Genomic DNA, 25,401 nt, shown 5'->3' on the forward strand with positions numbered 1-25,401 from the left:
ATAGTGCAGAAGCACACCACTTAGCCTATTGTGTAAAGATTGAATTTTTAAAAATGGAGAGGGTTTGTGCGCTGAATAATACGTACCTGAGGGTTGTCAAGGACATGGAACACCTGCTGAGAAAGTGAGTAATGTAGTTCTCATTTTTTAAAAACAGAGATGAGATAGACCTGGGTAACTATTGGCCAATTAGGTTCACAGCAGGAATCAGGGAAACACATAAGGATGCAAGATATAATATGGCTGCCCTTGCAATTGGAAAGTTGTTTCCAGTGGTGTTCCATTGGGCTTGGTGTTGGGACCCTTACTGCTTGTGTTATATATTAACAAATCGGACTTGAATGTGGGAAGCACGATTGGGACATTTGCAGACGAAACAAAGATTGACCGAGTGGTGGACAGTGTAGAGGATAGCTACAATCTCCATAATGATATAGATGGAATGGTGGAGTGGGTAATAATGTGGCAAATGGAAATTAACACAAAGAAGTGTGAGGTCATGCATTTAAGGAGGTCAAACAGTTATAAGGAGTACACAATAAATGGGAATATGCTGAGGGGTAGGTGAAGTGAGAGATCTTGGCGTACAAGTACACAGGTCCCTAAAGACAGCAGTTCAAGTAGACAAAGTTATTAAGAATGCATATGGAAGGCTCTCCTTCATTGGCAAAGGTTAGAATATAAAAGTAAGGAAATAATGTTGGAATTGTATAAGACATGGTGAGGGCACAAGTGGAGTATTGGTCACCACATTCCAGAATGGATGTAATTGCTCTGGAGAGAGTCAAGAGGAGGTTTACAAGAATGTTGCCAGGGGTGGAAAAGTGTGGCTACGCAGAAGGATTGGATAGGTTATTTTCCATAAACAAAGAAAACTGAGGGGTTACTTAATTGAGGTGTTCAAAACCATGAGGGGAAGAGATAGGGTGGACAGGATTAAATTGTTTCTCTTGGTCGAGAAATCTATAACCAGGGGACATAAGACGCAGAAGGTGTAGAAGGGACATGAGGAACAACCTTTTTACACAGAGGGTAGTGAGTGTGTGGAATTCGCAACCCAAGTTGGTGGTGCAGGCAGAGACCCTAAACTATTTTTAAAAAGTACCTAGACCTGCACCTTAAGTGCTCTAAGCAGTAGCGGCACGGTGGTGCAGTGGTTAGCACTGCTGCATCACGGCACCATGGACCTAGGTTCAATCCCGGCTCCGGGTCACTGTCCGTGTCGAGTTTATACATTCTCCCATGTCTGTGAGGGTCTCACCCCCACAACCCAAAGATGTGCAAGATAGGTGGATTGGCCACGCTAAATTGCCCCTTAATTGGAAAAACTATGTTAAAAAAAGTGCTTTAAGCTACAGGTCTATAGATCAGGTGCAGGAAGGTGGGATTAGAAAGCGCACCTGGGTATCCTCGGGCTGGTATGGACAAGATGGCTGAATGACCTCCTTTTGTGCTGTAACTTTTCTACGATTCTATTCTAGAACTACTTAAGTCGGAGAGTGCCATAAGGGATGCTCGACAAACCTTAAAAAAGTAATTTCTTCATAAGAGTGTTATCAAGCAAACTCTAACACTGATCCACATAAAGGGATATCAAGTGCAGAAGACAAAGTTTGGTCAAAGAGGAAGATTTTAACATGGGTCTTAAAAGGTGGAAAAAGAGGTGGGGAAGTGAAGATTTTTGAGAAGGAATTCCAGAAATAAGGCCTTTGCAGCTAAAGGCATGGCCATGAGTAATGGAATAATGAAAATTGCGGAGTGATCAAAAAGCCAGAATTGGAGGAGCACAGATATACTGGACGGTTGTGGTGCCAAAGGAGATTAAGGATAGCAACTGGCTAAGGACTGGAAAGATTTGAAAACAAGAAAACCCAGCAGATATTGCCTACTAACACCTCTCATAAGCTTTGACAAGACTTCCGGTGGCAGCCATAGTGCCAGTGGTTGCACACAGGGCAGCTCCTGCTTGAAGGCACAGAAAACAGCTTTTTTTATACCCAAAATCGGGTGTAACTGCGATGGAAAAGTGTAACTGAAGGTCGGAGGAGAAGTTCCCCTTGGGAGTGGCATGTCTTCTGGTTACCAAACCCGGCAGGTGAAAGATCTGGCCAAGGAGTTGGATGAGATCTGTGGTGCACCAGCTAGTGGAAAGATGGCAGTGGGGGAAGGGTCAGTGCAAGTTGGAAAGCCCCAGATGGAACAGTTGATAGCCTTCATCAAGGAAGAGTTCCACCAGCAGAGGAAGGAGATGCAGGAGGATCGATTGAAGGACAATGAAGGAGCTGTGGTACCCTTGATGGGCTCAATCGAGAGGGTGGAAAAACATCTGGAGGCTCAGGGGTCGCAGATCTGAGAGATCGAGAGGGTGATCTCTGAACACAGCTATAGAGTGGTGGAACTGGAGGTGGAGGTCGGGCTCTTAGGAGACATTTGCAAGACGTTGAGAGCAAATGTGTAGGAGCAGAAAAACAGGTTGAGGAGGCAGAATCTGCGAATAGTTGGCCTGCCTGAAGGAGCGGAAGGTGCAAGTACCACGAGGTACGTTTCGAGGATGCTGGCGGGCTTGTGACGGAGGGGGTGCTGGACAAGGCCCCTGAGGTGGACAGAGCGCACAGGTCTGAGGCAGAAGCCAAGAGCTGGGGAGCTGCCACAGGCTGTGATCATGAGACTCCACAAGTTTTGATTTTGATTTGATTTGATTTATTATTGTCACATGTATTAGTATACAGTGAAAAGTATTGTTTCTTGCATGCTGTACAAACAATGCATATCGTAAAAAGGGAAGGAAGGAGAGACTGCAGAATATATTACAGTTATAGCAAGGTGTAGAGAAAAGATCAACTTAATACGAGGTAGGTCCATTCAAAAGTCTGATGGCAGTAGGGAAGAAGCTGTTCTTGAGTCGGTTGGTATGCGACCTCAAACTTTGGTATCTTTTTCCTGATGGAAGAAGGTGGAAGAGAGTATGTCCGGGGTGCGTGGGGTTCTTAGTTATGCTGGCTGCCTTTCTGAGGCAGCGGGAATTGTAGACAGAGTCAATGGATGGGAGGCTGGTTTGTGTGATGGATTGGGCTACATTCACGACCTTTTGTAGTTTCCTGAGGTCTTGGGCAGAGCAGGATCCATACCAAGCTGTGATACAACCAGAAAGAATGCTTTCAATGGTGCATCTGTAGAAGTTGGTGAGAGTCGTAGGTGACATGCCAAATTTCCTTATTCTTCTGCGAAAGTAGAGTTTTCTTAACTATAGTGTTGGCATGGGGGGACCAAGACAGGTTGTTGGTGATCTGGACACCTAAAAACTTGAAGCTCTCGACCCTTTCTACTTCGTTCCCATTGATGTAGACAGGGGCATGTTCTCCACTACGCTTCCTGAAGTCGATGACAATCTCCTTCGTTTTGTTGACATTGAGGGAGAGATTGTCGTTGCACCAGTTCACCAGATTCTCTATCTCATTCCTGTATTCTGTCTCGTCATTGTTTGAAATCCGACCCACTACTGTGGTGTCATCAGCAAATTTGAAAAACGAGTTGGAGGGGAATTTGGCCACACAGCCATACATGTACAAGGAGTATAGTAGGGGGCTGAGGACACAGCCTTGTGGGGCACTGGTGTTGAGGATGATCGTGGAGGAGGTGTTGAGGATGATTGTGGAGGAGGTGTTGTTGCCTATCCTTACTGATTGTGGCCTGTGGGTCAGAAAGTTCAGGATCCAGTCGCAGAGAAGCCGAGACCAAGGCCACGGAGTTTGGAGATGAGTTTTGTAGGAATAATGGTGCAGAAGGCTGAGCTGTAGGCGATAAATAGGAGTCTGACATAGGTGTCTTTGTTATCTAGGTGTTCCAGGATAGAGTGCAGGGCCATGGAGGTGGCGTCTGCTGTGGACCTGTTGCAGCCGTAGGCAAACTGTAGTGGATCAAGGCAATCCGGGGAGGCTGGAGTTGATTCGTGCCATGACTAACCTTTTGAAGCACTTCATGATGATGGATGTCAGAGCCACTGGATGATAGTCATTAAGGCACGCTGCTTAGCTTTTTTTTTGGTACAGGGATGATGATCGTCTTCTTGAAGCAGATAGTTTGTGAAGAAAGAGAAGATCTTGCAGTGGGCCAGGGAGAAGCAGAACTGCGAATGGGAGTGGAACAAGGTCCGAATATACCAGGACATTGGACCTGGACTGGCAAAACGACGTGCGTGGTTCAACAGGGCCAAGGCGGTGTTATATCGACAGCAGATTAGGTTTGAAGTCAGCTACCCGGCAAAATTATGGGTGATTTATGAAGGTCGGGAATATTATTTTGAGACCCCAGAAGCGGCCAATGACTTTATCAAAGAGCATAAACTGGGGGAGAACTGAACAATTGTGGGAGTCGGAGGTGCTGGCACTCTGGAATAATGGAGAAAATGGGTAGAGTGGGGGTTGGAAGGTGGGATGGGGGGGTTCTTTTCCTCTGATGCGGAGGAGGTTTCTTCTTTTTACTGTTGGGTTGACAAAGGTTAGCAGGGGTGAAAGGTTTGTAAGGAATGGCTGTTCCTCCTTTCCTGCTGCCTGTGGCTGTGTTTTTTCTTTTTGTTTGTTCTTGGGGAAGGTGTCCTGTGGTTCGAGATGAGTCTTTGTTTGGGTGGGGATGGGGGGGGCATCAGCAGGGAGCCTTTTTCACAGAACAAGAGGTGAGGGTGTGGGAGGGGTTGGGGGTCAGTAGGAAGAGCCTTTGGGCAGGAATTGCCACCCTGGCAGGTAATGCTGGCGAATGGAAGTGAGGCAGGAGAGAAGGCCGAGAGAGTGGCATAGGGGGGGATGGGAGGGAGAGGGAAGGGCGGGAGATGCGACGCGGCGAGGTTGGAGAAGAAATATGATCAAGGGCGGAGAAACTGGCCATATTGGATGGGTCAGGTACAGAGTGAAATTAACAGGGGTAGAGCCAAAAGGTGAGGATGGTGGATAGTAGGGGAATAGAAATGTAAGCTCTGGTATGGCTTATAACATGGAACGTGCGAGGGCTCAATGGACCGGTGAAAAGATCTCGGGTCTTTACACACCTAAGGAGTTTAAAAGCAGAGGTGGTCTTTCTACAGGAGATGCAACTCCGCGTGAAGGACCAGGTTGAGCTAAGAAAGGAAATGGGTTTGATTCGAAGTAGCCATTTTGATGAGGGGATGCCGGTGGTACTGGTCAATGTATATGCACCGAATTGGGATGGTGTAGGTTTTATGGGGGGGCTGCTGGCAGCGATCCCAGACTTGGCCACGCACCAGTTAATTATGGGAGGCGATTTTAATTGTGTCCCAGAGCCGAGGGTAGATAGGTCGAGCCCCAGGTCAATCAATGGGTAGGATACGAATGGCAAAGGAGCTGGCCGGGTTTATGGAAAAGATGGGTATGATGGCCCCATGACGCTTCAAGAACCCAGTGAGAAAAGTATTCCTTTTTCTCACATGTTTATAGGATGTATTCAAGAATCAACTTTTTTGTGGTGAGATGGGAGGTTTTGGTTGGGGTGGAGGGAGAGTATGCAGGGATAATAATCTTGGATCTTGCACCCCATTGGATGGAGATTCGGCTTAGAGCGGATGGGAGCGGAGGTCAGGATGGAGGCTCGATTCGGCGTTGTTGGCAGATTGAGGGTTTTGTGATAAAGTGCGGGCTGTGATGAAAGATTATGTGGCATTGACCCAAAACGGGGAGGTGTCGGCAGCCACATTTTGGGAATCACTAAAAGTGGTGGTCCGGGGGAGATTCTCTCGTTCAAGACACATGCAGATAGGGAAAGGAGGGAGGAATATGAACGGCTAATGAATGAGATAGTTGATGTGGATAGGGAGTACTGGAGGACACCCACCACGGAGGGATTGGCGAAGAGGAACAAATTGTAGGGGTAATTCGATAGGGTGACGATGGGGAGGGCGGTAGGACCGTTGCATAGGGCAATTGGGGGGCAGTACGAATACGGGGAGAGGGCGAGTCAAATGTTAGGGCATCAGCTTTGAAGGCAGGCCGTGTCCAGGGAAATATTTAAGATATGGACTGGGGTAGAGAGTGTGGTGTCGGGCCAGGGAAGATAAATGAGGCATTTAGCGATTAATATAAGGAGCTGTACAGGGCGAAGCAGAGGTAAAGAGGGGAACATGGGATTACTTTTAGATGAACTGGTGTTTCCCACAGTTGGAGGAAGAGAAGGGGCAAGCGCTAGAGGAGCCCTTGGGGCTGGGGGATGTACTGGGCAGTATAAAGGGGTATGTAGTCAGGGAAGGCCCCGGGTACCGATGATTACCCGCGGAATTCTATAAGGAGTTTGTGACCAGACTTGGCGCCACATCTCTTGGGGGCGTTTAATGAGGCATTGGAGAAGGGGGAGCTGCCAGAGAAGATGACGCAGGCAATGGGCACAAAAAAGGGGAAAGACCCGTTGGAATGTGGGCTGTGTAGGCCGATATCGCTGTTAAATATGGACGTGAAAGTGCTGGCTAAGTTGGTGGCAGGAAGGATGGAAGGATGTGTCCCGGGGGTGGTTGCAGAGGACCAGGCAGGTTTCGTTAAGGGCAGGTAGCTTTCTAGTAATATAAGGAGTCTGTTAAATGTGGTCATAACCCCGTTGAGAGCTCAGGTACCGGAGATAGTGGTGCCCATGGATGCGGAGAAGGCATTTGGCCAGGTGGAGGGGCGGTACCCGACTGGGGTCCTGGAAAGGTTCAGGTTTAGGCCAAAGTTTGTGCCTGTTATACATGGAACAGAAGGTGTGTCTGCGGAACAACGACATTGGCTCACAAAACTTTGAACTGCACAGGGGAACAAGGCAGGGGTGCCCGCTGTCATCGCTGTTGTTTGCGCTAGCAATAGAGCCTTTGGGGTTGACAGAGTGGCAAGGGATTACGAGGGGACCAGCTGGAGAGCATGGAGGGGATCATGGGCCTGTTGGGGAAGTTTGGGGCGATCTCGTGATACAAGTTAAATGTAGTGTCCCCGGTGAACAAATTGGGTTGGTGAGCCAACTGAGGGCCCCTGGGGATTCAGGTGGCAAGGGAATGGGTGATGCTACATAAATGAAATCTAACAAAGCTGGTGGAAGAGGTTATGGAGGATTTGAAGAGGTGGGACACATTGCACCTGACTCTGGCAGGGAGGGTCCGTGTTGAAGATGACCATTCTACCAAGGTTTCTGGTCAGTTTGCAGACACTTCCGATCTTTGTACTGAAGGCCTTCTATCAAAAACTGGGTGTGATTATCTCAGACTTTGTATGGGCACGGAAGGTGCCAAGGATTAAGAGGACCCTGTTACAGAGACAGAGGCAGACGGGAAGGTTGATGTTGCCGAACCTGCTACACTATTACTGGGCGGCAAACATGGAGGAGGTGAGGCAGTGGTGGGAAAGAGAGGGGGTAGAAGGGGTTAGAATGGAGCAAGAATTCTGTAGGGGGTCCAGTTTGAGGGCTATGGTGACGGCAGCATTGCCAATTGTACCAAGGAAATACGTGGATAGCCCGGTGGTGCAGTTCACAGTAAAGGTGTGGAACCAGCTGAGGAGGCATTTCAGTATAGAAGGGATGTTGGTGCTGGTGCTGCTGTACGGACACTGCGGTTTCGAGCCGGGGGGCTGGGGGGGGAAAGAGATGGTATGTATAGGAAGTGGAGAGATGAGGGGCTGGTTAAGGTGAGGGGTCTGAACCTGGAAGTGCAGAGGAACTGAAAGAGAGGGTAGAGGTTCTGCATGGAAGTGAGTTTAGGTACCTGCAGGTAAGGGACTTCGCGCGAAAGTTTGAAAGAGTTGCCCAGGTTGCCGAGGTACACCGTGTTGGAGCGACTGCTGCCTCCGGATGTGGAAGGAGAAGGCAGGATCGGAGACATAAATGAGTGGCTGGGAGTGCAGGGAAGTGTGCAGATGGTGAAGATTAAGGAGAAGTGGGAGGGAGAACTGGGAGGGGAGATAAATTGGGGAGTACGGAGTGAGGCGCTACGAAGGGTAAATGCGACCTCCTCGAGCGCAAGGATGAGCCTGATACAGTTCAAGGTCATACACAGGGTACATATGACTCGGGCAAGAATGAGTGGGTTCATCCAGGGAGTGGCAGACAAGTGTGAGAAGTGTGGGCGTGGACCGGCGAATCACGCACATATGTTCTGGGGCTGCGAAAACGTAGAGAGATTTTGGGTGGGAGTGTCCGCCAGGTGTGGTGGTCTGGCTGGGGGAGTTATGTGACTTTCTTTGGTTGTAAAAGGTCAAGTACGAATTAAGGGGTTCAGTGGAGGGCTTCGAGGCAAGGTGGGGGATGTTTGTGGCCGTGTTTGAGGAGTTGTTCATCGCGTGGGGGAGGGGGGACCACAGGGTAAGGAGGCAGTGAAAAAGGGAAACATTTGTACAAACTGTATAGTTGTGCGTTGGGGAGTTTGCACCCCCAACTGTTTATATTTTGTAACCTTTTATATAAGTTTGGGATAAAATACATTTTTTTAAAAAAGCTTTGACAAAGTATCACACACAATATATTTAGCTGGATTGAGAATTGAACATTCTGAAATCTCCCTCAGTGTATCCGTAAAGACACCAGAGTGTGGCGACTTGGGGATTTTCACAGTAACTTCATTGCAGTGTTAATGTAAGGTTACTTGTGACACGAATAAAGATTAGTCATATTAAATGGCAGAACATGTTCAAGGGGCCATATGGTCTGCTCCCATTTCTTATGCTGCTAATTTAGTTAACTGAAATGTGATCTTTGTTTTTTACTTGACCATAGTAAATGTTGCATCATCTTCCATTTCAGCATTTTGAAAATGCCCTTCAAGACGCCGTTCTTCACTTCGTAGCTGTTTCCTCAATGCTGACAGTTCACTAATTATATCTTTCTTTTCCTCTGTCAAAATACAGGTAGAAATAGTCCAAATTACAAATAAAAATGAAAGAACTTGCATTTATACAGGTCCTTATCTCAACCTAATTTCTTTCACCCCTTCAACTACAATAATTTATGGAGGTAAACATATCAGAAAACATGAGCATAGGAAGGTTCAACACACAGCAAAGAGGTGGTTCTGAGTGCTCTGGCAGACATAAAAGTAGATTAATCTCAAGGGCCAGATGAAATGTATCCCAGACTGTTGAGTGAGGCAATGGAGGAAATAGCAGCAGTGCCGGCAATAATTTTCAATTCCTCTCTGGCCACAGGGGAGCTGCTGGAGGATAGTCAATGTTGTACCATTATTTATGAAGGGAGGAAAGGATAAACCAAGAAATTACAGGTCAGTCAGTCTAACCTCAGTGGTGGGGAAACTATTGGAAGCAATTCTGAGAGGCCGAATTAATCTGCATTTGGAGAAGCATATACTAATCAAGAACAGACAGCATGGATTTAAGGGGAAGTCACGTCTGACCAACCTGATGAGTTTTGCGAAAAGGTGACTAAGTATAGATAAGGGAAATGCATTTGATGTACTCTACTTGGACTTCAGCAAGGCTTTTAAGGAGGTCCCACATGGGAGACTGATAGTGAAGGCAAGAGCCCATGTCAGTCAAGGAAATTTGGAAAATTGGATCTACATATGGCTGAGTGGCAAGAAGCAGAGGGCGATGGTCAAAGGGTGTTTTACTAACTGGAAGCCTGTGTCCAGTGAGGTCTCGCAGGGATCAGTGTTGGGGGGCTTGCTGTTTGCGCTTTATATAAATAAATGATTTAGGCATTAATGTAGGATGGTTGATCAGTAAATACACAGATGATACAAAAATTTATGGGGTCGTAAATAGTGAGGAGGTTAGCTTTAGATGACAGGAGTATATAGGCAGGCTGGTCAGATGGGCTGATCAGTGGCAAATGGAATTCAATCCGAATAAGTGTGAGGTGATGCACTTGGACAGGACAAACAAGACAAGGCATGATGAATGGCAAGACCCTTGGAAGCACCGAGGATCTGAGAAACCTTGGTTTGGAGGGCATTTTGTAATACTGGACTATGATATAAATTATAGGTGGCCCTGGAACTACATTTGTGCTCCTATATTACTTTTGAATAGTTCTGATGAGAAAAAAGGTACTCATTGGCTTAGATGCCTGTCTAGAAGAGGCAATTTGTAGAAATAGATAGTGTATACACAATGCTTGTTAATATCAGAAAAGACACAAAATGGCTGAACTAGCCACTTTCCTTTAAACTAAGTTACAAACTGTGTAAACTACCTCATGAGAACCTAGAGAGTATTTCAACAGCCGCTGATAACAGCTTCCCAGAACAAGAAATGCTATGTGTCCTTGATAAGATCAAGGACCCCAGTTGCAGACAGGACATTATGTTGGTTTTGAATGACTTCTGTATGTAGTTAGGGGCGGGTAAGACAACACCCACTTTAACCATATCACTGGGATGCTAGGAAAATTGATTGACTGCATGTAATGAAGTGTGACGCGAATATAGTTGATTGATTGTAAATGTGAATACAACTAATTCCGCCCCTTGAATCTGTATGTTAACCCGTTTGAGCCTTAGCTCAAGGGAGAAAAGGTGCTGTCAAAGGCTGCGGAGTCTCAGGCCTTTTTCTCCCAGAATTCTGATATAATAAGCTGCTTTTTTACTTATACTCAGGTCTTCGTGTGAATATTTTCACCTCTAACACTTGGTGTTCATGTACACTGGTCCCTTAGGGAGGTGGATCAAGTGGTTCAAAAGGCAGACGGTATACTTTCCTTTATTAGTTGAGGCACATAGTTTAAGAGCAGGGAGGTTATGCTGGAACTGTATAAAATGTTGGTTAGGCCACAGCTAGAGTATTGTGTGCAGTTCTTGAATCCACATTATAGGAGGGAAGTGATAGCACTGGAAAGGAGGCACAGAAGATTTACCAGGATGTTGCCTGGGCTGGAGTGTTTTAGTTATGAAGAGAGATTGGATACACTGGGATTGTTTTCCTTGGAGCAGAGGTGTCTGAGGGGGACATGATTGAGATGTATTAAATTATGAAGGGCTTAGATAGAGTAGATAGGAAGAAACCATTACCCTTCCTTGGTGGAGGGATCAATGACCAGGGGGCATAGATTTAAAATAAGGGGCAGGTGGTTTAGAGGGGTTGTGAGGAAATCTTTTTCTCCCAGAAGATGTTGGGAGTCTGAAACTCATTGCTTGAAAGCATGGTGGAGGCAGAGACCCTCATAACATTTGAGAAATATTTAGATGTGCACTTGCGAAGCCAAAATATACAAGGCTATTGGGCCAAGTGCTGGAAAATGGGATTAGAATATTGAGGTAGTTGAATTTGACAGGTGCAGATGTGATGGGCCGGAGGTCCTTATCTGACCTGTGGAACTCTATGATTCTTTGAAGGATGTTATGGCATGACAGATGGTAAGTGCCAGATTACCCAAATCCCAAAGGGAAACCTGAATCAGCTGCCAGAACAACTTTGCAATTTGTCTCTGAGGAGTTTTCTAAAGTCAAGATAAAAGTGTTTCTGAGATCAATTGTGATGATTTTATATATTAAACATTTTTGAGAAGGAAAAAGAAAATAACACTTAAAACACAACACCTTTACACAGTTACAGTACTTTCAAAACATTTCTTCAAAGATTTTGGTTTAAATAAACTCAGACCTAACCTCCCACCACCACCCTTTTTGATGGCATCAGTCCTTATAGGTTCTAGTAAAATTCCAGTAGCACTACCATACAATGCTCTGAGGGGCTGGTTTAGCACACTGGGCTAAATCGCTGGCTTTTAAAGCAGACCAAGGCAGGCCAGCAGCACGGTTCAATTCACGTACCAGCCTCCCTGAACAGGCACCGGAATGAGGAGACTAGGGGCTTTTCACAGTAACTTCATTGAAGCCTACTTGTGTCAAGCGATTTTCATTTTCATTTCATTTCATTTCTTAGTATGCTTTCCGAGGGTGACAGAAAAATAGGTCTGGCTGCATCCACACTGTCTTGTTTGAGATCTCACAGCTACAATCCCAATTCAGTCCTCAATGTTTACTAAATCTATTTTCCCCGTTTGATCTTACACTCTATTGTTTCCACAATCCTTTCAGAAGTTTTGTTTCCTGGGCGGCATGGTGGCACAGTGGTTAGCACTGCTGCCTCACGGTGCCAAGGGCCCGGGTTCGATCCCGGCCCCAGGTCACTGTCCATGTGGAGTTTGCATATTCTCCCCATGTCTGCGTACTTAAAATTGTGAAATGGGGTGACGCTCAGCGACGTGCAGGATCCCTGTAAATTAAGTGAATATTGAAGGGGGAAATTACCTCTGGGAAGTGAAAGGTGCTGTAGTGAAGAGAGATTGGAATCCCAGGAGGGACAATGACTGTTGATGTAGGTTTTGGGGGGAAATAATGGCAGTTAATCGACCAATGTAGAATCATAGAAAAAAGTTACAACACGGAAAATGGCCATTCAGTCCATCTTGTCTATGCCAGCCCGACGAAACCCAGAAGCCCTTTCTAATCCCACTTTCCTGCACCCGGTCCATAGTCCTGTAGTTTAGAGTACTTAAGGTGCAGATCCAGGTACTTTTTAAAAGGAGTTTAGGGTCTCTGCCTCCACCACCATCTTGGGCAGTGAATTCCAGATTACCCTCTGCATTAAAACGTTCTTCCTCATGTCCTCTCTACACTTTCTGTCTCTTATCATGAATCTGTGGCCCATTTCCAGAATTCTCCACTAATGAAAACAATTTTATCCTGTCCACCCTATCTCTTCCCCTCAATTAAGTCACCCCTCAGCCTTCTTTGTTCCAAGGCAAATAACCCCAACCTATCCAATCTCTCCTCATAGCCCCACTTTTCTAGCCCTGGCAACATTCTTGTAAACCTCCTGTGCACTCTCTCCAGAGCAATAATGTTCTTCCTGTAAGGTGGCGACCAGAACTGCACACAATATTCCAGTTGTGGCCCCACCAGTGTTTTCAATTATAACAATATATCCTTACTTTTATATTCTATACCTCTGCCAATGAAGGAGAGCATTCCATATGCTTTCTTAACAACCATTTCTTCGGGACCTGTGTACCTGTATGTCAAGATCTCTCATTTCAGCTACCCTATTATATATTCCCATTTATTGTGTACTCCCTACAACTGTTTGATCTCCCTAAATGCATGACCTCACACTTCTCTGTGATAAATTTGATCTGCCACGTTATCATCCATTCCACCAATCCATCTATATTGTTTTGAAGATTATAGCTATCCTCTACACTGTCCACCCCTCGGCCAATCTTTGTGTTGACTGCAAATTTCCCAATCGTGTTCCCCATGTTCATGTCCAAATCTTTAATATATAACACAAACAGTAGGGGTCCCAAAATGAGCCCTGATGAACACTCGAAACAACTTTCCAATTGCAAGGGCAGTCATCGACCATTACCCTTTGTTTCCTGTTCCTAAGCCAACTTTTTATCCAGATTGTCACATTGCCCTGTATCCCATGGACTTTCACTTTCTTGACCAAATCTGTCATGTGAGATTTGGTCAAACTACCTTGTTAAAATCCACATCCACTGCACTACCTCCATCAACCCTTTTGTCACTTTGTCAATGAATTTGATCAAATTTGTGAGGCAAGACCTTCCTTTAACAAATCCATGCTGACTATGCATTTCTTTGTGAAAGTTAATCCTATCACTCAGAATTGATTCTACTAATTTACCCACACTGATGTAAGATCAACTGGCCGATAATTGTTCGGCATTTCCTTCAATAAACAATGGTACCATGTTTGCATTTTTCCAGCCCTCCAGTACCTCCCGTGTCCAGTGAGAATTGGAAAATCATCATCAGAGCATCTGGCCTCCTTCAGAAGCCTTGGAAACAATTCACCTGGCCCTAGTGAGTAATCAATTTTCAAGGATATCAATCCTTCGAGTACTTCATCTCTCTTTTTTTAATAAATGTTTTTTATTCTCCATTTTCACATTTTCCTTCAAAATTTACACCCCACCAACAGGCAACAAAAGGTAACAAATACAAAGTCAATACCCTTAACATCAACAACGATCCCATCCTCCCAACTATTAATATATGCTTCAAATAAAACAAACCCTCCCACGGTGGAAAAAAAACCAAAGGCGAAAATGAGAAAGGAGTCCGGAATCGCCCATGGCCACCATTAACCTATAGAATCCCCCACCCCCCACCCCCTCCACCCCACGACGACACTCAATGCCATCCAACCTCCAAAAGAGTACCGTAAATGACACCCAAGAGTTGTAAACCCCCCCCACTCCCAAACACCCCCCCTCCACCTCCTCTTGTAGAGTTCCTCCCCCCAACCTCGGTTCCTTCCCCCCAACATTCCACCCCGGCTAGACCCCTCGGACCCTGTTCTGCCAGGCTGGGGTGGCCGCAGCCCCTCCCCCCACCTCAATCCCGTTCACTGGCTGGCTTAAACCGGCCAGCGTGGAGGCCCCCGCCTGGGTCTCTTTCCCCCTTGCCCGGCCCCAGGAAAAACCCAGGAGTCCCCTTTAGCACACAAACCCCGCATACACACCCACACCCCAAAGAACCCTCATTCCGGCTTAAAGTCCCATTTCTTCCCCTGGCCAAATATATACGTTGGCTCCTATAGCCCATACACCAGCACGCAGTGAAACAAAAAAGAAAAAATACAGTCCTGAGGCTACATCGGTACATGACCATTTCTCAATTTTGCCACAGTCCTTTTGCCTTCGCAAACTACACCGCTGCTTCTGCCGTCCCAAAATAAAAGTCCTTGAACTTGTAGGTCACCCTCAGCTTCGCTGGATACACAATGCCGCACTGCACCCTGCTAACATACAGTGCCCTTTTCACCCGGTTGAAGGCAGCCCGCCTCCTCGCCAGCTCCACCGTAAAGTCCTGGTATACGCGTATACCAACTCCAGCCCACTGCTTCTGCTTAGCCCAGCACAGGACCTTCTCCTTTACACTGTATCTACGGAAGCATAGAGTCACTACTCTTGGCGGCTCACTCGCCTTCGGTACAGGCCTCCACGACCGATGTGCCCGATCCAGCTCATATCGGGAGGGATCCTCCCCCTCCCCCAATAGTTTCGCCAACATCGTGGCAAAATACTCAGTCGGCCTCGGTCCTTCCACTCCCTCGGCATCCCCACAATCCTCAAATTCTGTCGCCTAGATCGGTTTTCTAGGTCTTCCATTTTGCCTCGCAGATCCTTGTTGATCTCTATCAGCTTCCGCACCTCCTTCCCCATCGAGGTAAGTTGACCAGTGTGCTACAGTAATGTCTCTTCCACTTCCTTCAGCGCCTCGCCTTGCTCCCGCACCTCCTCCACTGCGCTCGCCACCGCCGTCCTCACCGGGGTAATCGCTTCCTCCACCAGCACTTTCAAAACCGCCCCCATCTCCTTCCTCATTGCCTCCATATGTTTTGTAAACTGCCTTTCGAATTCCACGGCCATTACCTTAGTTATTTCTTCAGCCGTAAGCAATGCGGCCTCCCCTGGTACTCCAGCCTCCATTTTCTTTACTGACCCCGCGGTGACCTTTCCACTCCCCGACGGACTTTCAGCTGCTTTTTTCACAGCTGCTTTTTTACTGGTCTTCGACATTTCCCTTCTCTGTGCTGTCTCCCGACTTTTACTGCCTTCGCTGGCCCTAGGACCGGGCGTTAACCCCCGACAATGCCGTTCCCGAACGGGAGCCCTCCAACGCAGGGCTGCCTCCCACCTGCCGTCACCGGAAGTCCCTCACTACATCTCTCTTTATGATTATCCCATCTAGTATCTCAGTGCTCTTCATGGACTACTATATCTGCATCACCCATTTCCTTCGTAAACACGGAGACAAAATATTAATTTAAAACCCTACCTGCAGACTCTGCATCTACACACAAGTTTCCTTCTCAATCTCTGACAGGTCCCACTTTTTCCTTAACTCACCTTTTTTTTAATGGAAAAGGAGAGATCCTAAATGTAGAAAGCAGACATGTCCCCTCCTAAAATAAGAGTGGTACTGCCAAATCTAGATCCCCCTGGTTGTCTGGAGGAATACAGGGGAAAATCAAACAGAAAAAGGAAACATATGATAGGCACAAAGAACTATGCACTGCAGATAGCCTTGATGAGTGTAGAAAGTGCAGGGACGAAATCAAAAAGGCTTTAACACGATCCCTGGTTTCCCTTGTTAGCCATGGTTGAGTTACCTTCCCCGACTTACTCTTGCGCTAGACAGGGGTGTACAATTGTTGAAGTTCATCTATGTATTCTTTACATTTCTGCCATTGCCTATCCACCATCAAGCCCTTAATTATCTTTTGCCAGCTTATCCTGGCCAATGCGCGTCTCATAATTTCTTTAAGTTCAGGACCTTAATCTGAGACTGAACTGTGTCACTCTCCATCTTAATGAAGAATTCTACATATTATGGTCATTGTTCCCTGAAGGATCTCGCACCACAACGTTGCTAATTAATCCTCTCTCATTGCACAATACCCAATCTAGGATGGCCTGCTCTCTAGTTGGTTCCTTGACATATTGGTCGAGAAAATCATCCCTTATACATTCCAGGAAATCCTCCTCCATTGAATTGCTACCAGTTTGATTAGCCCAATCAATATGCAGATTGATGTCACCCATAATAAATGATGTACCCTTACTGCACGCATCTCTAATTTCCTGTCTGATGCCATCCCCAACTTCACAACTACTGTTTGGTGGTCTGTACACAACTCCCACTAACATTTTTTGTCCTTTCGTGTTCCACAGCTCCACCATACAGATTCCACATCGTCGAGGCTAATGTCCTTCTTATTATTGCGTTAATCTCCTTTTTAACTAGCAACGCTACCCCACCTCCCTTTCCTTCTAGCTTACCTGAATATTGAAAACCCCTGGATGTTGAGTTCCCATCCTTGGTCACCCTGGAGCCAGGTCTCCGGAACCATTCTTGTAAAGTTCTTCTCCAATGGCTTCATATCCTATAGTATGGTGCCAAAACTATACACAACATTCTTGCTGAGATTTAACCAGTGTCTTGTATAGGTTCAGCAGAACCTCCTTGCCCTTGTACTTTATGCCTCTGTAAATAAAGCCCAAAATACTGTACGCTTTATTTCCTGCTCTCTCCAATTGTCCTGCCAACTTCAAGGATTTATGCACACATTCACCCAGGTCCCTCTGCTCCTCAGAATTAGAGTCATACAGCACAGAAAGAGGCCCTTTGGCCGATCGTGAATGCACAGGCCATAAATCACCTATCTATTCTAACCGCATTTTCCAGCACTTGGTCCCTAGCCTTGTATGTTATGGTGTTTCAAGTGCCCATCTTAATGTTTCTTAAAAGTTGAGTGTTCCCACCTCTACCACTTTTTCAGGAAGTGAGTTCCAGATTCCCACCACCCTCTGGATGAAAGTTTTTCCTCAAATCCGCTCTAAATCTCCTACCCTTTACCGTAAACCTATGCTTCCTGGTTATTGACCCCCTCTACTAAGGGGAAACGTTTCTTCCTATCTTTGTCCTTCACAATTTGTACACCTCAATCAGGTCCCCCTCAGCCTTCTATGCTCGAAGGAGGATAACCCCAGCCTAAACTGCCTCTCTTCATAGCTGAAACACTCCAGCCCAGGCAACAGATCCTGGTGAATTTCCTTTGCACTCTCTGTAATGCAATCACATCATTCCTATAGTGTGGCAACCAGAAGTGCACACAGTACTCTAACTGTGGCCTAAGAAACGTTTTATACAGCTCCATCTTATTCTCCCTACTCTTATATTCTATGTCTCGGTTAATAAAGGAAAGTATCCCATATGCCTTTTTAACCACCTTATCTACCTGTTTTGCTGCCTTTGGGGACCTATGGACATGCCCTGTAATTTAAGGCTTTCCTCCTCACTACTTACCACACCACCACTTTTTGAGCCATCTAGGAACTTACTGATCATATCTCCTGCGCCCCTCTAAGAATTTTATCCCTTATTTTATATCATCTCTCCATGTTCTTCGTAACAAAATGCATCACCTCACACTTCTCAGCATTGAACATCTGCCACCTAATTGCCCACTCAGCCAACTTGTCTATGTCCTTCTGAGGTTCTACACTGTCCTCCTCAGTTTATAATACTTCCAAGCTTTGTGACAGCCACAGACTTTGAAATGTCCTCTGCACACCAAGTTCTAGATCATTAACATGTACCAAGAAAAGCTAATGTCACAAGACGCCTTAGGTGCAGCACGACAAACCTTCCTCCAGCTTCAAAATATTTTATTGAGCATTACACTCTGCTTCCAATCATTCAGCCAATTTTGAATCCACATTGTGACTGTTCCTTTTATTCCACGAGCTGTACTGTACCTTTTCTCACTAGTCTGTTGCGTGGCATTGTATTGAATGCCGCCTGAAAGTTCATGTATGACTTCCGGGTGCGGCGATGACCAGCTGAGTCGCACGCTCCCGGTGGAACGGACTTTTGGGCTCTTAATAAGAGCCCCAACGGCAATTTTAACGGTTAAAAGTACTGTGCGGTGAACCAGAAGGGAATCTCCCCTGGATACGGATGAAAAAAGGAGAGGAAGGTGGCCGGATTGCGGTGGATCCTTTAGAGCAGCGGCAAGGAAGGCAAGCAAAAACCAAGATGGCGTCGGAAGGTGGCAGTTTAATATGGGGCCCTGAACAACACGAGTTTTTGAAACGCTGCGTGGAAGAACTCAAAAAGGAAATGAAGAAGGAGCTGTTGGCCCCGATATTACAGGTGATCAAAGGGCTAAAGGAGGAGCAAAAGACCCAGGAGCGGGAGCTTCGGGTCGTGAAGGCAAAGGCTGCCGAGAATTAGGACGACATACAGGGCCTGGTGGTGAAGACGGAGATGCACGAGGCACACCATAAACGATGTGTGGAAAGGCTGGAGGCGCTGGAGAACAACGCGAGGAGGAACAACCTAAGGATTCTTGGTCTTCCTGAAGGTGCGGAGGGAGCGGACGTCGGGGCATATGTGAGCACGATGCTGCACTCGTTAATGGGAGCGGAGGCCCCGGCGGGTCCGCTGGAGGTGGAGGGAGCATACAGAGTGATGGCGCGAGGACCGAGAGCAGGAGAAATTCCTAGAGCCATAGTGGTGAGATTCCTCCGTTTTAAGGATAGAGAGATGGTCCTTAGATGGGCAAAGAAAACTCGGAGCAGTAAGTGGGAGAACGCGGTGATCCGCATATACCAAGACTGGAGTGCGGAGGTGGCGAGAAGGAGGGCGAGCTTTAATCGGGCCAAGGCGGTGCTTCACAAAAAGATGATAAAATTTGGAATGCTGCAACCGGCAAGACTGTGGGTCACATATCAAGGGAGGCACCACTACTTTGAGACGGCGGATGAGGCGTGGACTTTTATCGTGGAAGAAAAATTGGAATGAGCGGGTTATTAAAAAAAGAACGTTTGAAACAAAGTGGTGGGGCGAGTATGGGGGGCGAAGAGGGGGGTAAAAAGGGGGGAAAGAGGAGTTTTATGTTATTAATCCTGCGATGTGGTAACTTTTCTCTCTTCCACAGGAGGTGGTGGGGGGAGGAAAGGAGGTGGAGGAGATGGGGCGTTGGCCATTGGGGGCGGGGCCAAGGGGGAAGCGCGGGCTCGGTTCCCGCGCTATGATAATCATGACGGGAATAGGGAAGCAGGAAGGAGGGGGCGTCGCACGGTGCGAGCCGAGATCACGGGGGGAAGCCGAGGTCGGCCAGAGTTTGCTGACTTCTGGGAGCACCATGGGGGGTGTAACTACGCTAGTGGGGGATCTAGCGGGGGGGGGGGGGGGGAGGGGGGAATTATTGGGCTGCTGCTGCTGGGGAGAGGGGGGAGCTGGTATGGGGTGGGATGGGCGGGGGGGCGTCGCCTGGGGGGGACACAGCTGCGTGGGAACCGGGTGAGGAGCTGGAAAAAAGGGGATGGCTAATCGACAAGGGGGGGGGGTAAAAATCCCCCCAACCCGGCTGATCACGTGGAACGTGAGAGGGCTGAACGGGCCGATAAAGAGGGCACGGGTACTCGCACACCTTAAGAAACTTAAGGCAGACGTGGTTATGTTACAGGAAATGCACTTGAAACTGATAGACCAGGTGAGACTACGCAAAGGTTGGGTGGGGCAGGTGTTCCATTCGGGGCTAGGTGCGAAAAACAGGGGGGTGGCTATATTAATGGGGAAGCGGGTAATGTTTGAGGCAAAGACTATAGTGGCGGATAGCGGGGGCAGATACGTGATGGTGAGTGGCAAACTACAGGGGGAGACGGTGGTTTTGGTAAACGTATATGCCCCGAACTGGGATGATGCCAATTTTATGAGGCGTATGCTAGGACGCATCCCGGACCTAGAGGTGGGAAAGTTGGTAATGGGGGGAGATTTCAATACGGTGTTGGAACCAGGGCTGGACAGGTCGAGGTCCAGGACTGGAAGGAGGCCGGCAGCAGCCAAGGTGCTTAAAGATTTTATGGAGCAGATGGGAGGAGTAGACCCGTGGAGATTTAGCAGACCTAGGAGTAAGGAGTTTTCGTTTTTCTCCTATGTCCACAAAGTCTATTCGCGAATAGACTTTTTTGTTTTGGGAAGGGCGTTGATCCCGAAGGTGAGGGGAACGGAGTATACGGCTATAGCCATTTCGGATCACGCTCCACATTGGGTGGACTTGGAGATAGGGGAGGAAACAGAAGGGCGCCCACCCTGGAGAATGGACATGGGACTAATGGCAGATGAGGGGGGGTGTCTAAGGGTGAGGGGGTGCATTGAAAAGTACTTGGAACACAATGATAATGGGGAGGTCCAGGTGGGAGTGGTCTGGGAGGCGCTGAAGGCAGTGGTGAGAGGGGAGCTGATATCAATAAGGGCACATAAAGGAAAGCAGGAGAGTAGGGAACGGGAGCGGTTGCTGCAAGAACTTCTGAGGGTGGACAGGCAATATGCGGAGGCACCGGAGGAGGGACTGTACAGGGAAATGCAAAGGCTACACGTAGAATTTGACTTGCTGACAACGGGTACTGCAGAGGCACAGTGGAGGAAGGCACAGGGTGTACAGTACGAATATGGGGAGAAGGCGAGCAGGTTGCTGGCCCACCAATTGAGGAAAAGGGGAGCAGCGAGGGAAATAGGGGGAGTGAGGGATGAGGAAGGAGAGATGGAGCGGGGAGCGGAGAGAGTGAATGGAGTGTTCAAGGCATTTTATAAAAAATTATACGAAGCTCAACCCCCGGATGGGAGGGAGAGAATGATGGGCTTTCTGGACCGGCTGGAATTTCCCAAGGTGGAGGAGCAGGAAAGGGTGGGACTGGGAGCACAGATTGAAATAGAGGAAGTAGTGAAAGGAATTAGGAGCATGCAGGCGGGGAAGGCTCCGGGACCGGATGGATTCCCAGTTGAATTTTACAGGAAATATGTGGACTTGCTCGCCCCGCTACTGATGAGGACCTTTAATGAGGCAAAGGAAAGGGGACAGCTGCCCCCGACTATGTCTGAGGCAACGATATCTCTTCTCCTAAAGAAGGAAAAGGACCCGCTGCAATGCGGGTCCTATAGACCTATTTCCCTCCTAAATGTAGACGCTAAGATTCTGGCCAAGGTAATGGCAATGAGGATAGAGGATTGTGTCCCGAGGGTGGTCCATGAGGACCAAACTGGGTTTGTGATGGGGAGACAGCTGAATACGAATATACGGAGGCTGCTAGGGGTAATGATGATGCCCCCACCAGAGGGGGAAGCGGAGATAGTGGTGGCGATGGATGCCGAGAAAGCATTTGATAGAGTGGAGTGGGATTATCTGTGGGAGGTGCTAAGGAGATTTGGTTTTGGAGATGAATATGTTGGATGGGTGCAGCTGTTGTATAGGGCCCCAGTGGCGAGTGTGGTCACGAATGGACGGGGATCTACATACTTTCGGCTCCATAGAGGGACAAGGCAGGGATGCCCTCTGTCCCCATTATTGTTTGCACTGGCGATTGAGCCCCTGGCAATAGCATTGAGGGGTTCCAAGAAGTGGAGGGGAGTACTTAGAGGAGGAGAAGAACACCGGGTATCTCTGTACGCGGATGATTTGTTGTTATATGTAGCGGACCCGGCGGAGGGGATGCCAGAGATAATGCGGACACTTCGGGAGTTTGGAGAATTCTCAGGATATAAACTGAACATGGGGAAAAGTGAGTTGTTTGTGGTGCATCCAGGGAAGCAGAGCAGAGAAATAGAGGACTTTCCGCTGAGGAAGGTAACAAGGAACTTTCGTTACTTGGGGATCCAGATAGCCAAGAATTGGGGTACATTGCATAGGTTAAATTTAACGCGATTGGTGGAACAAATGGAGGAGGACTTCAAGAGATGGGACATGGTATCCCTGTCACTGGCAGGGAGGGTGCAGGCGGTTAAAATGGTAGTCCTGCCGAGATTTCTCTTTGTGTTTCAGTGCCTCCCGGTGGTGATCACGAAGGCTTTTTTCAAAAGGATCGAAAAGAGTATCATGAGTTTTGTGTGGGCCGGGAAGACCCCGAGAGTGAGGAAGGGATTCTTACAGCGTAGTAGGGATAGGGGGGGGCTGGCACTACCGAGCCTAAGTGAGTACTACTGGGCCGCCAATATCTCAATGGTGAGTAAGTGGATGGGAGAAGAGGAGGGAGCGGCGTGGAAGAGATTGGAGAGGGCGTCCTGTAGGGGGACTAGCCTACAAGCTATGGTGACGGCCCCATTGCCGTTGTCACCGAAGAAATACACCACAAGCCCGGTGGTGGTGGCGACTTTGAAAATTTGGGGACAGTGGAGACGGCATAGGGGAAAGACGAGAGCCTTGGTGGGGTCCCCGATAAGAAATAACCATAGGTTTGCTCCGGGGAGAATGGATGGGGGATTTGGAATATGGCAAAGAGCAGGAGTAACGCAACTGAAAGATCTGTTTGTGGATGGGAAGTTCGCAAGTCTGGGAGCGCTGGCCGAGAAATATGGGTTGCCCCAAGGGAATGCATTCCGGTATATGCAACTGAGGGCTTTTGCGAGGCAACAGGTGAGGGAATTCCCGCAGCTCCCGACGCATGAGGTGCAGGACAGAGTGATCTCGAAGGCATGGGTGGGGGACGGTAAGGTGTCAGATATATATAGGGAAATGAGGGACGAGGGGGAGATTATGGTAGATGAGCTGAAAGGGAAATGGGAAGAAGAGCTGGGGGAGGAGATTGAGGAGGGGCTGTGGGCGGATGCCCTAAGCAGGGTAAACTCATCGTCCTCGTGTGCCAGGCTAAGCCTGATTCAGTTTAAGGTATTACACAGGGCGCATATGACTGGAGCACGGCTCAGTAAATTTTTTGGGGTAGAGGATAGGTGTGCGAGATGCTCGAGAAGCCCAGCGAATCACACCCACATGTTCTGGTCATGTCCGGCACTACAGGGGTTCTGGGTGGGGGTGACAAAGGTGCTTTCTAAAGTAGTGGGGGTCCAGGTCGAACCAAGCTGGGGGTTGGCTATATTTGGGGTTGCACAAGAGCCGGGAGTACAGGAGGCGAGAGAGGCCGATGTTTTGGCCTTTGCGTCCCTAGTAGCCCGGCGCAGGATACTGTTGATGTGGAAGGAAGCCAAGCCCCCGGGGGTGGAGACCTGGATAAATGACATGGCAGGGTTTATAAAGCTGGAACGGATTAAGTTCGTCCTAAGGGGATCGGCTCAAGGGTTCACCAGGCGGTGGCAACCGTTTGTCGAATACCTCACAGAAAGATAGAGGGAATGGAAAAGAAGAAGGTAGCAACAGCAGCCCAGAACGGGGGGGGGGGGGGGAACCAGAAGGACTCTCAGGGTTGTTAATATATATGTATAATATGTATAGGTCGTTGCTATAAATAATTGTATATTGGACTGTTAAATCATATTTTTGGAGAGTGTTTATCTGAGACATGGCAGTTGCCATTTAGTTTTCGTTTTATATTATTTATTCTTTGTTTATAAAACAGGTCATTGTTATTTATACTGTTATATTATTGTGTAAAGGATACACAATGTACTGTGATGGTTGACCAAACATTTTCAATAAAATATTTTTTTTTAAAAAGTTCATGTATACCACATCAACAGCATTATCAACATCAACCCTTTATTAACTTTTCAAAAGCTTCCAGCTAGTTAGTTAGGTACAATTTCCCCTTTGGAAATCCATGCTGGCTTTTCCTAATCAAAGCACATTTTTCCATATGACTCCTAATTCTATCCTGAATAATTGTTTCTAGAAGTTTGCCCACGACTGATTTCAAACTGACAGGCCTGAAATTGCTGGGACTATCATTAAATGTTTTTTGAACAAGGCTGAGTTAGTTATGCAAAGTGGTCCACGTTGTTGGGGGTAGGCAGTGCTGTATGGCAGGGGTAGGATTGTAGAGGTCCTTTGCCTTCTGGTTGTTTAGTGTGAGGTTTTCGTACGCCTCGGGGAAGGTGTTGATGATGCCTCGGAGTTTGGCCTCAGAGTGTGCTCAGATCTAAGCATTGTCTGCATATTGTCGTTCAATGACAGAGGATGGGATAACCTTGGATCTGGTCTGCAGATGTTGAACATATTCCAGGTTATTCCATAGTTTAGCTCCACTCCAGCTTGCTGAGGATGATATGGAGCACTGCAGCAAGGAAGATCGAGAAGAGTGTCGGTGCAATAACATAGCCTTGCACGACCCCAGCCCGAATATGAATTGGGTCTGTGGTGGATCCGTTGGTCAGGACTGCAGCTTGCATGTCATCATGGAGCAGGCGGAGCATGGTGACAAACCTTTTGGGGCAGCCGAAATGGAGGGGGACACTCCATAATCCCTCGCAGTTGACATTGTCAAAGCCCGTAGTGAGATCAACAAGGGTTGGTTCCGTTCCCTACATTTCACTTGTAGTTGCCGAGTGGTGAAGATTATGTTTGTTGTGCCCCATAGGTGGAATCTGCATTCAGACTCTGGAAGGAGCTCTTCAGCCACAGGGAGAAAGCGATTAAGGAGGACTCGTGTATTGAAATTCCTCAGTAGTTACTGCAGTCGGACTTCTCACTTTCCTTGAAGATGTTCACGATTATGGCGTCTGAAATCTCGTGGCACATTCTCCTTCCAGATAAGGGAAATTAGGTCATGTTTTCACGCCAATAGTGTTTCTCCGCCATGTTTTAGTGCTTCTGGGATTAAATCTGCTTCAGATGCCTGGTTGTTCTTTAGCTGGCAGATGGCCTTTTCTACCTCATGCCGGGTTGGTGTTGTGCTGATATGGTAGTGATAGCATACTGCAAATTGGAGTCGAGGACACTCGCATTGAAGATCTCTGTTGAGGAGGACTTCGAAGTGCCCCTTCCAGTGAAAGAAAACTTGCTGTCAGCTAACTGCTGGATCTCCTGTGCTTTTTCCACCCACCATCTATATCTTGGAGTGCGGATTTTTTGCTGGACCCCAGCCCTCAGTAGAGCTGCTTTCTTGGTCTCGGCTTGGGTTGCTGTTGCAAGTTCAGAAAGCCTTGCACTTATGGTT

The 25,401-nt window shown here is 47.6% G+C and overlaps 1 protein-coding gene across 5 annotated transcripts in view; it reads right to left on the reverse strand.

The window, feature by feature from the left end:
• The window catches only part of LOC140385450 (centrosome and spindle pole-associated protein 1-like), a 344,086-nt gene that overhangs the window by 21,582 nt on the left and 297,103 nt on the right, over positions 1-25,401 (reverse strand). For all 5 annotated transcript variants that reach the window (XM_072467626.1, XM_072467627.1, XM_072467628.1 and 2 more), the window contains one exon: positions 8,727-8,853. In XM_072467626.1, coding sequence (XP_072323727.1) covers positions 8,727-8,853 — 127 coding nt within the window. The remainder of the gene's footprint in view (positions 1-8,726; positions 8,854-25,401) is intronic.

Source organism: Scyliorhinus torazame, chromosome 11, assembly GCF_047496885.1.
Source record: "Scyliorhinus torazame isolate Kashiwa2021f chromosome 11, sScyTor2.1, whole genome shotgun sequence".
Lineage (NCBI taxonomy): Eukaryota > Metazoa > Chordata > Chondrichthyes > Carcharhiniformes > Scyliorhinidae > Scyliorhinus > Scyliorhinus torazame.